Here is a 14028-nt window from a genome sequence, read left to right as displayed (position 1 = left end):
ATTGTGGACCATGGGAGGGACAAAACAAGAGTGTGACCCCCTGCTGTTTGGAGTGCAACAGGTGTTTGATGACAGAGGGATGGTGTCTGTCTCATTCTCGGTCTGTCTATCCATTGTATGTGTTGAAGTCGACTCTGTGATTTCCCAATTTGCAGCTCTGCAGGACGGCAAAGACAATGCTTCAAAGATATAACATGGCTTTTTTTTTAAAATCTGGGTTTGTTTGTTTCTCTGTCGGATTGTCAGCAGGATCACGCAAAATCTACTCAATGAATTACCGCAAAACTTGGTAGAAATGGATGTGGATTTCAGATAAGAATTTTGCTGTGGATCCTGTGATCAGGAGGCGGATTCAGGAATTTTCTTTTCCTTCTGTAACATTGTGAGATGATGGGCATGATGAGGGCGTTTTTAGAAATTCCCCACAGATATATTGCAGCATGGTTGAATTCAAGGGGAACGCTGGACATCGGTGGAGATAAATGCTCTACTTTCTTTTATGTATTCACATTATCATGTTTGTGTATAACTGTTGCTTAGCCCACACTTTGTCCTGTCCCACTGTTCAAAGAGACTACAGAGGTGCTGTAAATAAGTGAATACGCATATTTCCCAAAATGTGAACCATTCTTTTAATATTCATACAAAGCTTTTTTAGATAATATATAATATATAACAACATTTTTATCTTCCTTAAATAATCTGAAGGATATGCAACTGAGTTTCTACATGCTGCCCTCGTATATTTTTTACACACATGTACATTTCTACCTTTAACAGCTGCGTATTGAAATGCAGGGATAAAGGTTGCAGAGTTTCCTGTGTTGCACTTAAGGACAGAAGAAAAAATACTGACATTTAGGGAAGATATAAAACATTCAGAGCCCTTCCCCCTGTGTCTTTTTAAGTCACACATAACGACCTTCAGTCCCAGTCGGCCTCCAGTGTCCAGACTGTAACATTTAACATCGGCACAGTGTTCAGAGTCGTATCAGCAGGCAGCAGCGGACGAGTTCACTCAGAGTTCTTGTAGTTGGTGAACAGGTTGTAGAGAACCCGGAGGGTGGACTTGAGGTTCAGGTTGACAACATCTGTAAAACAGAAATTGAGACAAAGCAGAGATCATTGGAGTGTGCCAAACCTGAACTGCTTGGAGGAGTTTCAGAATATTTAGACCATTGACATGAAAAAAACTGGATCCGTTGAGGAAAGAGAAACTGAGACTCAGGAGAAAAATATTATTTTAAATACGAAGCAGCCTCCGCCGTGTTTTTGGTTGGACGACTTTCCATCAAAGTGCAATTTGTAACTTTGAAAATGAATTGAAGCTCAAATTAGCTCCAAAGATATGATGTATTACTTCTCACCAGTAGAGACTCAAAGGCATGAAAACACTTTGTTCCCTCTCAGTACCATGGTGTTCTACATAAGTGCTTGTTGCTCATTGTAATCTCTCATTACGACCAGGTCTATTTAAAGGGATTCCAGCCAGACACTATTTGTTATAGCGGTGCCACTGCATCAACATCTAAACTAACCTGGCCTAATAGATTAGATTAGATTTCTTTATTTATCCACACAATGGGGAAATTCACTTGTTACAGCAATAAAGGAAAACAGAATTAGAGTAACAGTGCCGAAGCACAAATAAAAAAGATCACAATATGTACACTACTCAGACTACACATAATAAGAGTACAGATAACAGACAGATAACAAACAACCTGCAAAACAGACACTGTGCAAAAGCAGGTGCTGGGGATAAAGTGGAATGATGTAAGTGTTATTGTAATGAAAACAAAAATATTATAAGTAATATTGCAACAGTAGTGACCATGATACAGAAGAATAATTAAAAAGTAAGTGACCATAATATAAATAATACTACAACATAGCATACAGGAAATATAAATAATGCAATGTAACCATTTTAAGTGACCATGATATAAATATAGATGTAAAGTGTTGTAAATAAATATTGTGCATGGTAGTGGACTGAGTAAAACAAAAAATACAAACATAAATAAGAAAAATAAAAATACAAATACAGCTATGGTGAGAGGTTGAGTGGAGCTAGAGATAATCGACAGGGACTACAACATTATCAGGTGGTGCTGGTGTTGTAGAGCATGACTGCGGCCGGGATGAAGGACCTGCGGAACCTCTCCTTCTTACACCGTGGGTGTAACAGTCTGCTGCTGAAGGAGCTGCTCAGGGACCCCACAATGTCATGTAGGGGGTGAGAGGTGTTGCCCATGACGGACGCCAGCTTGGCTAACATCCTTCTGTCCCCCACTTCCTCAATGGAGTCCAGAGGACAGTCCAGGACAGAGCTCGCTCTTCTTATCAGTCTGTTGAGCCTGCTCCTGTCTCTGTCCGTGCTACCCCCCCTCCAGCAGACCACCGCGTAGAAGATGGCTGAGGCCACCACAGAGTCATAAAAAGTCCTGAGGAGAGCCCTGCACACTCCGAAGGACCTCAGCCTCCTCAGCAGATGGAGGCGGCTCTGGCCCTTCTTATAGAGGGCATGTGTGTTGTCCGACCAGTCCAGTTTGTTGTTGAGGTGAACACCCAGGAATTTGTAGCTCTCCACCACCTCTATGTCCAATCCCTGGATGTTCACTGGTGTTAAGTAGGATGCTTTTTTCCGGAAGTTCACGATCATCTCCTTCGTCTTGCTGGTGTTCAGCTGAAGCTGGTTCAGCTCACTCCAGCTGACGAAGTCTGTGATGACCACCCTGTACTCCAGGTCATTCCCCTCCGGAACACATCCAACGATGGCTGTGTCATCAGAGAACTTCTGGATGTGGCAGTGTGTGGTGTTGTGGGTGAAGTCGGAGGTGTAGAGGGTGAAGAGGAAAGGGGAGAGCACCGTACCCTGAGGGGCACCTGTGCTGCAGAGCACCACGTCAGACACACAGTGATGGAGCCTCACATACTGTGGTCTCTTTGTGAGGTAGTCCGTTGTCCATGCAGCCAGGTGTTGGTCCACTCCCACGTTCTCCATCTTCACTTTGAGCAGTGAAGGCTGGATGGAGTTGAATGCACTTGAGAAGTCAAAAAAACATGACCCTCACAGTGTTCCTGCTGTCCTCCAGGTGTAGCAGGGATCTGTGCAGCAGGTAGGTAACTGAGTCGTCCACCCCAATCCCAGGCTGGTAAGCAAACTGCAGGGGGTCCAGCTGTGTGCCCACCAGCAGTCGTAGGTGTCTCAGGATAATCCTCTCCATCGTCTTCATCAGGTGAGAAGTCAAGGCAACTGGCCTGAAGTGGTTTGGCTCCTTGGGGCGTGGCGTCTTCGGCACCGGGACCACACAGGAGGTCTTCCACAGGGCTGGGACTTTCTCCAGGCTCAGGCTTAGATTGAACAAATGCCTGATCACACCACAGAGCTGGTCAGCTGGTAATCTCCTTATCTTGTGCATTCCCCTGTTAGCCCGGCTGACACTGTTGATATCATTAATTGCTCTCTGCTTTCATTTATAATGAGGATGCACAGGCACACAAACCAACGGCTGATCACTAACACATAGACTCTACAGGAAGAGCAGCTATGAAGTGAAAAGCTGTAATGTTTTCACTTACTGGAAAAAACCCTGAATACTTAATTCCCAGATCTGCAACGCTTTTTAAATGACTTTGAAGCGGGAAGCGGGTCGACTTAATCTCTTAAGGTGTTATAGTGTCAGTATAATGAAATGGAGAAATATATAAATAAATAAAGAATAAAAAGAATAGGAATTTTTAAATATATAAAGGCAAACCAAATGTAAATGTGGATGTTTTAAAAGACAAATGCACGTTAAGAGTTAAGTAGTATATAAAATGTGAAGTATCTGTGATAATTATATAAGTACATACAGTTAAAAGGGTAATATACTGTTCAATATACTGGGTAATATATAACAATATAAAGGCTTAACTGTAGTGTTGTAGACGTTAGTCGGATTAACGTCTCTAAACTGAGGTTTGCAGTAATTATACAGAATTTTGGAATTTCTCTGTAAACCACCCAACAAATAAATCCGATTTTAAATCTAAAATGTCACTATAGAATTCTGTGGATTAAAGTGAAAGGCCAAATTGGAGCATTTCCCTGAAGTGACATTACAGCTTGACAGGTTCATTTGTTGAAGTGTATGAAATCATACATCCTGAAGATATGAGTCATTTTCAGTGAGTGCGAAAACACTTCGTACTCTACAAGGACCATGCAGATGATGAAGGGTTGATTACTATAAGGTGCAAGTCTCTGAAAGACAGGGGGAAACACTGACTGTTTTTTTTGTATTACAACATAAAGCCACGTATTTCAATTCTTCTCTCTTCAACAGGGCACAACCTGGACAACACAGTGGAGCTGAAGGCAGTCTAATTTCAGCACCCTCCCTCCGGTGTTAGAGTTTAAAGATAAAGCAAGGTTTCCATCTACTGGCCAAACTTCAGAAGGACAATTACATCAACCGTTCATTGCATTTCTCTCAGTACAAGTCAGACACGTGCTCTCACTCAGTCGCCACGAAAATCTTCTCCGGAAAATTTTATTTGAATGTATTATATCTGATCTTGTAATAATGTGATATATCTCATAGTAAATTACCTTCTGGTCTGGCTTTGGGTTTTTTCAGGCCTCCGTCCTGCATCAGCTCAAAGGCAAACGCCACATTGTGAACCTGAGGGGAAACAAAGCTGAAGATTAACATACTCTCAATTTCATGTACCATCATATTGATTAAAATCTTACAATTTATCAAAGTGGTTTCCCCTGTTGAGGCTGAACTCACCTTCTGTTCAAAGCTCTCAGGGGTGAGGAAGAAGTTGAACAGAGGGACAAAGTAGTCTTCCAGCAACCCCATCAGCAGTATGAGGTACACTCCATCAGCAAACTGGAAACACACACACACACAAAGCATATACATACACTGACGACATTGTATAGATCAGATTTGAATGATATGAATCGGAATATTAAAATCTCCTGGTTAGAATTCTTCAGCAAACCCATTAGATCTCCTACCTGAGATTCCAGCTCAGTCACTTCCAGGTTCAGCTTGTTCAGGTGTTTGTTCACAAAGGTGATGAGCGACTGTTAAAAAGGTGACGAGAATATTAATACCCTTTTTTTCTTTAAGCATAATTATAAAATCTCACATTTCAAGTGGTTATTGAAATGTGATTATCATGTTAATCCTTTATCGTGCAAAGAAAGGAAGTTTATTTTATTTACCGTTTTGACAACGTTGAGCTTGTCAGGTGCATGATCCAACAAGGTGTCAAACGCATCCCTCTCTGTTGTAGAGAAGCGAGGATTCAAAGATATTGGATACGTAAATTAATATTTATAACAATATCTGTTTTTGTAAATATAAGTCTACAGGCAGCAGGCAGCTAATTCAGCTTAGCATAAAGACACAGCGAAACCACCACCGAAGCATAAAAACAACAAAGTTTGGTTTCAATCAGGGGCTTTCAGATTTACTGAAATTATTTGGTCTAAAAAGAAAGCAGAAGTTTTTATTTCCCAATATGTTGAACTATTGCTTTGAGTAGTGAAACAATACAAGTATAGGGACACTTCTATAAAACGATATCATGAAACAGATCATGTCTGAGGCTGGTACTCACCAAATCTTCCCAACATCATTCTGAAACAGAAAGAGACAGATTTTAAAATCATTTCCCAGGCTGTGTGCACCATTCAGCACACGCCTCACACTTCATATTTACACATTAATAACTGTGAAAACAGGGTCACGTGTACAGGTCACTGCATCAGCTCTTACTCTGTGGTGCTCGTCAGCTCTTTGGTCACTAGAGCAGTTTGCAGGATGCCCTCTCGTTTCTGCTCAAATCAAAAGGGACAGGAGAGAAAGACTCAAGCTGTTGATGCAGATTCTGATAATCTCATATACAGATAAGACAAAGAGGAACAATAAAAAAGATGACAGACTTATTTGATTTAGTATATGATTTAATGATGTCAAAATTGGTATTTGCAATTCTGTAAATGCTTCTATGTCTAATTCTAATTTACGGCTATATTTCCTGTTATCGGTCTGATGTTATTCAAGCTGCTTATCTTCACAGCGAATTACCAGAACCCTCTTCGTATTGTTCATATTTTAATGAGTGAGGCTTTCCTGGTGAAATCAAGGTTGAATAAAATGAATAAAAACATCTGTCCGAAGTTGAGAGGCCACTTTACCTTGACCACCACCACCTGTACGGAGACGTGCTCGGGCAGCCTGATGGGGGCCAGGAAGTGCATCGCGAGGGCCACCAGCAGATAGACGATAGCCACCAGGTTCTTTGAGTGGATCGCTGGAACCGTAAAATCACAGCGTCAGCTCTGTCGCACAAATAGCTGACATCATCTGGTGAGTTTTTTAAATGTGAAAGGTAACAGCTGGTGTTTTTTAAGATAGAAAATAATAAAAAAAAGCTGCAAAAAAGTAACTAATGAAGGACAGATTCATACAAGTCTAGCATCAGCTTCTGTAGGAAAATTCTGTTGTTTGTAAAGTTACTGATAGCTCCTGATTATAAATCACCATCTGGAATGCAAATAAAGAGTCAGTAATGTGATAAAGGGATATTACAGATAAAGTTCAGGATACTATGGAATTTGGAGGAGTCTAATGTTTTGAAGCTTGATCCATACTAAAGGATTAAATTTAAGACATTTCATCCTCTTATGCCTCAATTCAGATTATTCTTTCATTAATCTGTCTCATTTAATTTCACCAATGTCACTCACGTGTCATTCTAACGTTCACCTAAACAGCACACGACTGAGGTTAGAGTTAAACTCACAGTCCACACTCCACTCGCTGGTCCAGCCATGAGGCCTCAGCAGTTCGTTCACGGCCTCTAGAACCGTCTGCAGCTTCTGCTTCTGGCCGATCTCCGACTGGGTCACCTCGGCCACGTTCAGCTTCCTGCCCGACAACTTCTCTGTGAACAAGGGGAGAGGTCGAGATGCAATACTGTCAGGTCAAACCCAGAGGCAAACCCAAAAAATGAATAACTGCAGATATTATCATGCAGCACTACTTTCTTGAACACCACTAAATGTGAGAAATGCTTGTGATTTAAAAAAAATTGTCTGAATCGGGAAGCAAATGCTTAGAAGATATTTTGAGGGGAGACCGTAGTAACATCAAAAGTACCTTGAACCAAAAGAAATTACAGAACAAATTGGTCCTTTGTCCTGCCTGCATCATGCACAGATCTTCAAGACAACAGCTCTTGCTCTAAGGAGAAATAAGAGGCTTATCTCAACTGTGTGGGTTCAAGTTTTTTTTTTTAAAGGCAGCAGCAGCAGCACTGATTAAAAACAGAAATCCAGACTGGGCACTGATGCCACACAGTGAGATTACATAAGGTACAAACGTGCTAAAGGAGTGTGAAAACAAAAAAAGGGGGCTTTAAGGGAAGTGCAAGAAATCGCACAGCACTTTCTAAAATGTGTCCTGCTTTGTGTTTTAATTGTTGCAGTTGACTATTCTGAAACAAATGCAATCAGTCCTTTTAAATCAGTCCTAGTTCATATGTGTTCGCCTCTTAAAGATTTCAGGGCCTGGACACAATATGCACCAAAGCAGTCAGGAGCAGCGAGGATCATTTAATGTGGAGTAAACCGGTTGAAAGAGGAAACAGGCAGGAAGATGCAAACAGACACAACAGCTGTAAAGATACTGAGGAAGATGAGGGGACAGAGGCATGAGGAAACACTAAGGAGCTGAACAGACGAAGAGGACTGGGAACATGGAGACTAAATATCAAAGATGATAGGACACGGGCAAAAAGCCTGAAGGAGGCACACAGGAAGTAATATAAGGAAGTTAAATAATGACAGACACACAAAGCAAGTGAAATTAAAACAACAGATAATAAGGGTCCAAAAAGGCACAGAGGACAATAAGTGAGAGAACAAATACTTATAATAAGAAATCATCTGTATCTTGGAGATAAACATAATATGAAGAGGGAGTTTGTGATGACATACAAATAATAATTCATGGTGGAGAAATAATAGAATCTGAATGTTTAACGTATGAAATGCAAAGAGGAGCAATAAGAAACAAACCAAAGAACACAGAGTTGTGATACTTGTGTTACATATACATGTTAAAGTGTCAATCTAATCAATTACTGCAACAATTGCATACATTTATTTTTTATTGCTTTTACAATTTAAATGATATGTACTTTTTATTAAATTGGTAGATATTTTGTCGAGCCTACAGCAAAACATGAGACATGTAGGTGTCACCAACAAATGAATCTAAACATGTGAACTTTTCAGCCTGCTGTGACACGTAACCAACAGAAGGGGGAGCCTGTCACAAACCACTGATGGTGAAGCAGCACATTGGTGAATACACGTGGACACTGGATCAAAGAATATTGCTGCTGATATAAGAATATTTACATTCTTGTGTATTATGTTGTGTTCATGGACCATCTATTGTGTTTTTCATTTAAATGTTTCAGAATGAAATACAAAACTATTTTAACTGAATATGATAGAATGTAGGAAGGAACGTTTCTTTACTATGAAGTACCTTGATCTGTATCAAGCAGGAGTTTGATATTAGGACATCTTAAAGTGACGATCGTGACAAGAAGAACAGAAAAATATAAACCACAGCAAGTTAATTATAATTCAAGACAACTCTGTATACTGCTGTTTAATGTCCACACTACGCTTTCAGTAAATACAATGTTTTCATCATGGACCTTTGTCAGGCAACAAACTCACAGTATGAAAGAACATATTATTAATCAATTAAACAATGAATTATTGATTGTGTAACTGTCTCTGTTATTTGTGATTTGACTCCTGATGGGATGGTCCAGCTTGTTGCTCTGCTGAAAATCCATCTGTCTGCAGGTTTGTTTTTCCCCTTAGCTAAATAGTTTACAGTCTGGTGCATGGCACATTGATGGCCAATAGAAGCTGTATGAATGAAGAAGTCCTCACCGAATAACTTCTGCAGCACTTGTCCATCGTAGCAGTCCTCCTCCAGGTCTTTGACTATGATCCTGTCTTCCTCCAACTCACTGTTGATCCAGTCGATCAGGACCTGGAGACATGTCGAAATGCAGTGAGGCCTCTTCCTCAAATTACATATACTATTATCTATTGCTCTGATTATGCAGAAGAGAAATCATGATGTTTGTGCGACCACCTTCAATAGATCTTTAAATTTAAGATTGTCCCTCGATGTTGGGTCCAACATGATCCTCTCAGCGTTTTCCTCTGATTGAGACAATGTGAGAGAAAATGAGTCAGTGTGAAACTCAGATTTCCTTGTTAATTTCCAAACACAGTTAGATAGTGAGAGCACATCTGCAGCCATGGAACCAGTAACTATTACCAACGTGTCAACAATAGTTCACATGGTGACGGACGACACCCCCACCCACTTTCATTTCCTGCTCCTGTGTAGTCACTGTCTCCATCTGTCAACGTGTTGCATTGATATTTCCCTGTGACCTCACTCACCTCTGACAGTCAGCTCACAAACACAGTTTTAAGAAGTGCAAAATATCAGAGACAGCAGTTCAAGAGCATTGCAATGTCATGATTTAAGAAAACGCAATTTACTCAATCAGGTAATAATAATGTTAAGCACTTGTGCTAAATTTGTGTATATACCCAGCAGTGTGTCCTCTGGATGGATCTCGGTCCCTGTGGGAAGCATTGGAGTGTTGATGGCATTCTTGCCCTCCTCGTGGAGGTCGCTCACTGGACAGACAAAAACACAAAAACCACGAACCTTTCAGGAAACAGTTCAACGTGCAACAAATTCAATAAAAAACAAATCAGCAGCAAAACATTAGATGTTTGGATTTCTCTTTTTAATTCTGTCTCTAGTGTTTCCTCATTGGTATATTTGGGAGTTGGGAAGGTGTGCATGAGCAGCTGGGCTGGCTTGTGTTTGCTGGGGATGGGTCCAGTTTCCTATGGGCGCTGGTACAAGCACTGAAGATTGATGAGACAACATTTTCTCAGTTTGTTTGTTTTTATTTGCTCTGTTAAGCCTTTGCTTGGCTGTGTGTGTGTGTGTGTGTGTGTGTGTGTGTGTGTGTGTGTGTGTGTGTGTGTGTGTGTGTGTGTGTGTGTGTGCTCGTGTGTGTGTGTGTGTGTGTGTGTGCTCGTGTGTGTGTGTGTGTGAACTTGATGGAGGTTATTTTTATGTGAAGCACGTTGTGTTAAACTTTGGTTGTATGAAAAGTACAACATAAATAAACTCTTATTAATTATGAAATCAGTTATTTGTCTGGCAGATAAATTAAATGAAAAAAGAAAAAATTTGAAAAGCGAAAGCGTGGGGGGGGTTTCAGCTTTTACTCACTCTTCCCTTATAGACGCAATGATTGGTCAATTTGAGCAGATGAGGTTGAGATTAGATTAACAATAGTTAATAGAACTTTTTATTTTTTTCCTTTAGAAATGTTCTAATAGTTTATGCTTCTGGTCAATTTTGTTGTAGAGGTAAACTAAATTATGTTTTATTACTGTACTATTGCGATAATTAACTTAGCAAATTGAGATTTTTTAGATTGAAATATTATGTTATTATTTTTAAAACATCTAGAACTACAGTTAGAATTGGCTACAATCCTCACCAGATATTGTATGTGGTTAAAGCTCTTGCATAAGTCATAACTATTATATCCTGTATGACACTGATAGGGTCATTCTGCCTTTTCACTTATAGATTTAAAAGCGTTTAGCTGATAATTACCTCGATCGAGGAGGTTCTGTTTTCATTGCCGTCTGTCGGCCTGTCTCTTACAGCAGGATTACCTAAAGACTGCTGAAGAGACTTCCATACACTTTATGGAGGGGTGGGGTATGACCCAAGGAAATCTCGTCAAATTTTGGGCAAATCTCAGGAATTCTTTTCCCCGTCTTTAACATGTGGAGTTAGGGCGTTAGCCTTGTTGAGGGAATGTGCTCTTCAAGTTGTGCCACTATACTAACACATTCATTGAGCATTTACTTTAAGTTAAATGTGTATCTTATTTTTGTATTTGTTGTCCTTGTTTAGTGGAAAATATTCATTGAACAACAATCTTTTGTTCACGGCATCTCCACTGAAACAAAAGACAACATATAGGTCATTTTAATAGACTCTTTAAAATGTAATTTAAACTTTATATCTCATACTTAATTCCGAAGAATATCAGCTAAGATATATTCTCAACATTTTATTGACCAAGGTGGAATAAGTTAATTTTATATTTAAGAGTTTCGTCCATCTACTGCAGCATTTTAGAATAATAGGAAACTAGAGAACTACTGCAGTGGTGGATAAGCTTATCAAGCTGTGTGTTGATTCTGAGCTGCTGCCAGAGCCGTCACACGTCTGTCACTTCCTCACTTCTCCAGCCTGTGAACCTTTTTCCTCTCTGCAGACTGGATCCCGGCACACAGTGTCCACACATCTGAGCATGTATCTTGGAAATGAACAGTTATATTTGTCATTTTTCATTACCAGCCTACGATACGCTGACTTATCACTACCCACACCCTAAAACATCCTTGGAATCCGGACCTAGTCTGAAACTGGGCCATTAACACTGATTAAAAACGAGACGAGACACAGAAAGTCCATTTCTGCTGAGATGCTTTCACTTCTGACTGGAGAGACACTCCTGGGATTTCAAGGCTTTCTTCCCCTAATGGCCATGTTGCTTTTATCATCCACCATTTCAATTTGTAAGTCCTCCAAAAGGCTGCAGCACAATCAATACTCTCAAATCGGTCATTGACCCCGCTATTTATAAGGTGGAAATGCAAGGGCTGAAAAAAGCTGCACTTATTTCAAATTAAAACACATAGAAATCAATGTTTTCTAACTGAGAATAAAATGAAAGAGGGTCTAGAAAAGTGTGTTTATGTACAATCAAGGCTTCAAAGCCTGTACAGAGAGACGTCCCCACAGAGTTATTATCTGATTCAGGCTTCTCGTACGAGCTGGGAGCAGACCCGAGCCCTGGTCCTCACATCAGATCAGCAGTTTGCTTTGTAATTACAGAGCCATTTCATCATAATTGTGCTGCTTCCTGCCTCTGTGTACATCTGACTGGATTACTGCTGCTTTGCACTGAGCTGGACCGAGCTTAAATCACATACTAAAAGGAAAATCTGTTAAAATGGCAAATATATTTAAATCACCACAACAGATGCAGAAAGATGTGGAAATTATAATTATTTCAATCACCAGCAGAGATGTTTAACAGCTTTCCTCGTAAAAAAACGAATTCAATTCTAAAAAGTACTAATTTTACCCTGACAGTGGAGACAACTTGTTGATCTCTCACAACAAGTATGACAACACATTTTGAAGGTAACACATCCTACATCCTAATTTCCACGTCCAAGTTCCTCAAAGCCGAGCATTCTGAAAAACCACATTACCTTGTTTCTTTCTCTTGGTCCCACACAGCAGCCCCGCCATGTCTCTACCATAAACCTGCGGGTTCCCCCCCGATGCCAGCGAGCTAAGGTAGAAAGTAAGGTGTCTGTACGTTCAGCGTGTGTGTGAGTGTGTGAACCTCAGTAGGTTGGGGCTGAACAGTGGCAGGGGCGTCATCACGTGTTTATTTCTGTCACAGCCCTCCACCCCACCTCTGCGGTCCAGTTACCAGAGATGCAGGGAGGTTTGTGTTGGTCGTACGTGTGTGTGTGTGTCTGTGTGTTGGTGTGTGTGTGATAGGAAGGAGATGTCCCTCAGAACACAAGGCACTGAACTCCACTGCAACGCAGCAGGAACCTCTGGGCAGTTGACACAGCACAGATGACACAGGTAGTATCCACTAGATATCCACTATGTGTGTTTTGACTGCAGCATAAAAAGTACTGCCTCACTAAAACACAAAAAAAGCTCCTTTATAATTGAATGTTCAAATCTACTAATTTCACCAAACCTGAGAGAACCAACTCATTTAAATGACAAACTCTTTCAGCGAGTCTTTAACGTGTTCTGCTTCAGCCGATGACCAATCACGCTGCTGCTGTACTCCTGTTAAAAAACGTGCACTAAAGCCTGCAGTCGAGAACATTTATCATATGTCAGCCTCGCTGCATTAATTCAAGCAAAAAGCTCCTCAGCGGTTTTTACAAACCTTTATGTAAAAGTACACAGTGATTAATGCAGGATATAAAGATGATTCTTTTTTTTTTTTGGCTTTAGAGGAAATTGGCTCTAAACTTAATCAGCCAGCATCATAAACAACAGAGTATATCGACCTGGTCTCCTTTGGTTCCACTGCTCCCCAGGGTGTGTGTGTGTGTGGGGGGGGGGGGTTCTGTGGCACAGGGGGGACATAAATAATGCTGCAGTATGGAGGAGACAGACTGGACCTTAAATATAGCCACGGTTATTTACACCAACAGAGGCACCAGTGAGTAACAGCCGCCAGGAGATGACGGTGTCGCTGAGTCTTTTCCACATGGGGCCTTCAGCAGATAAGAGACATTAGAGAACCCCATCTGACCTATAACACCCAATGTTCATTAGTTGTTATATTAAGTTAATACTGTGCTACTGCTGTTTCTGCTTTAGCCCAAAAAATATGGATTTTTATGGGTTAAGAATTTGTGATATATTTTTTCAAAACATTGGCAATGATCCCTAAGATTTCATTATCAAACTCTTATGACAAAGAAACTTTTTTTTACAGTTATTTTTACAACTATATTATAGACAGCTATAAATAAAAAGAAAACACAATTTGAACACACTCAACTTAAGAAAATAAACTACTTTTTAATGTCAAATGTAAATCAACACATTTTCTGCATTGATTATTCTGTAAAATAAAAGTTTTCATATCTGTGCATATCTATGATTTGTATCTAACAACCCATAAATCCCAGTATCTGCTGTCTAATCTAGACATACGCCACCTATTGCCCTGGAGGAGAGATTCCTCACCTCTGTTGCTCTTCCTCATTTCTTCCCTTAATTCAAAACTATAGAAAACCAAGTGCACACCATCATGGCAAAG

General features: G+C 40.3%; 1 protein-coding gene across 3 annotated transcripts in view; it reads right to left on the bottom strand.

Annotated features, from left to right (window-relative positions):
* Positions 1 to 618: 618 nt before the first annotated feature.
* Positions 619 to 14028, bottom strand: part of parvb (parvin, beta) — a 16728-nt gene continuing 3318 nt past the window's right edge. For 2 of the 3 annotated variants that reach the window (XM_053427286.1, XM_053427289.1), the window contains exons 2-13: positions 9665 to 9754; positions 9195 to 9265; positions 8987 to 9089; positions 6814 to 6954; positions 6206 to 6321; positions 5784 to 5842; positions 5626 to 5645; positions 5228 to 5289; positions 5018 to 5086; positions 4785 to 4886; positions 4601 to 4673; positions 619 to 1091 (exon numbers count right to left, since the gene is read on the bottom strand). In XM_053427286.1, the coding sequence (XP_053283261.1) occupies positions 1015 to 1091; positions 4601 to 4673; positions 4785 to 4886; positions 5018 to 5086; positions 5228 to 5289; positions 5626 to 5645; positions 5784 to 5842; positions 6206 to 6321; positions 6814 to 6954; positions 8987 to 9089; positions 9195 to 9265; positions 9665 to 9754 (983 nt within the window). In that variant the 3' untranslated portion in view covers positions 619 to 1014. Of the gene's footprint in view, positions 1092 to 4600; positions 4674 to 4784; positions 4887 to 5017; positions 5087 to 5227; positions 5290 to 5625; positions 5646 to 5783; positions 5843 to 6205; positions 6322 to 6813; positions 6955 to 8986; positions 9090 to 9194; positions 9266 to 9664; positions 9755 to 12436; positions 12636 to 14028 lie in introns of those variants that run through there. The other variant, XM_053427287.1, reaches the window with a different exon arrangement.

Source organism: Pleuronectes platessa, chromosome 7, assembly GCF_947347685.1.
Source record: "Pleuronectes platessa chromosome 7, fPlePla1.1, whole genome shotgun sequence".
Lineage (NCBI taxonomy): Eukaryota > Metazoa > Chordata > Actinopteri > Pleuronectiformes > Pleuronectidae > Pleuronectes > Pleuronectes platessa.
The sequence above is the reverse complement of the archived record's forward strand: the minus strand, read 5'-3'. Positions and strand labels throughout refer to the sequence as shown.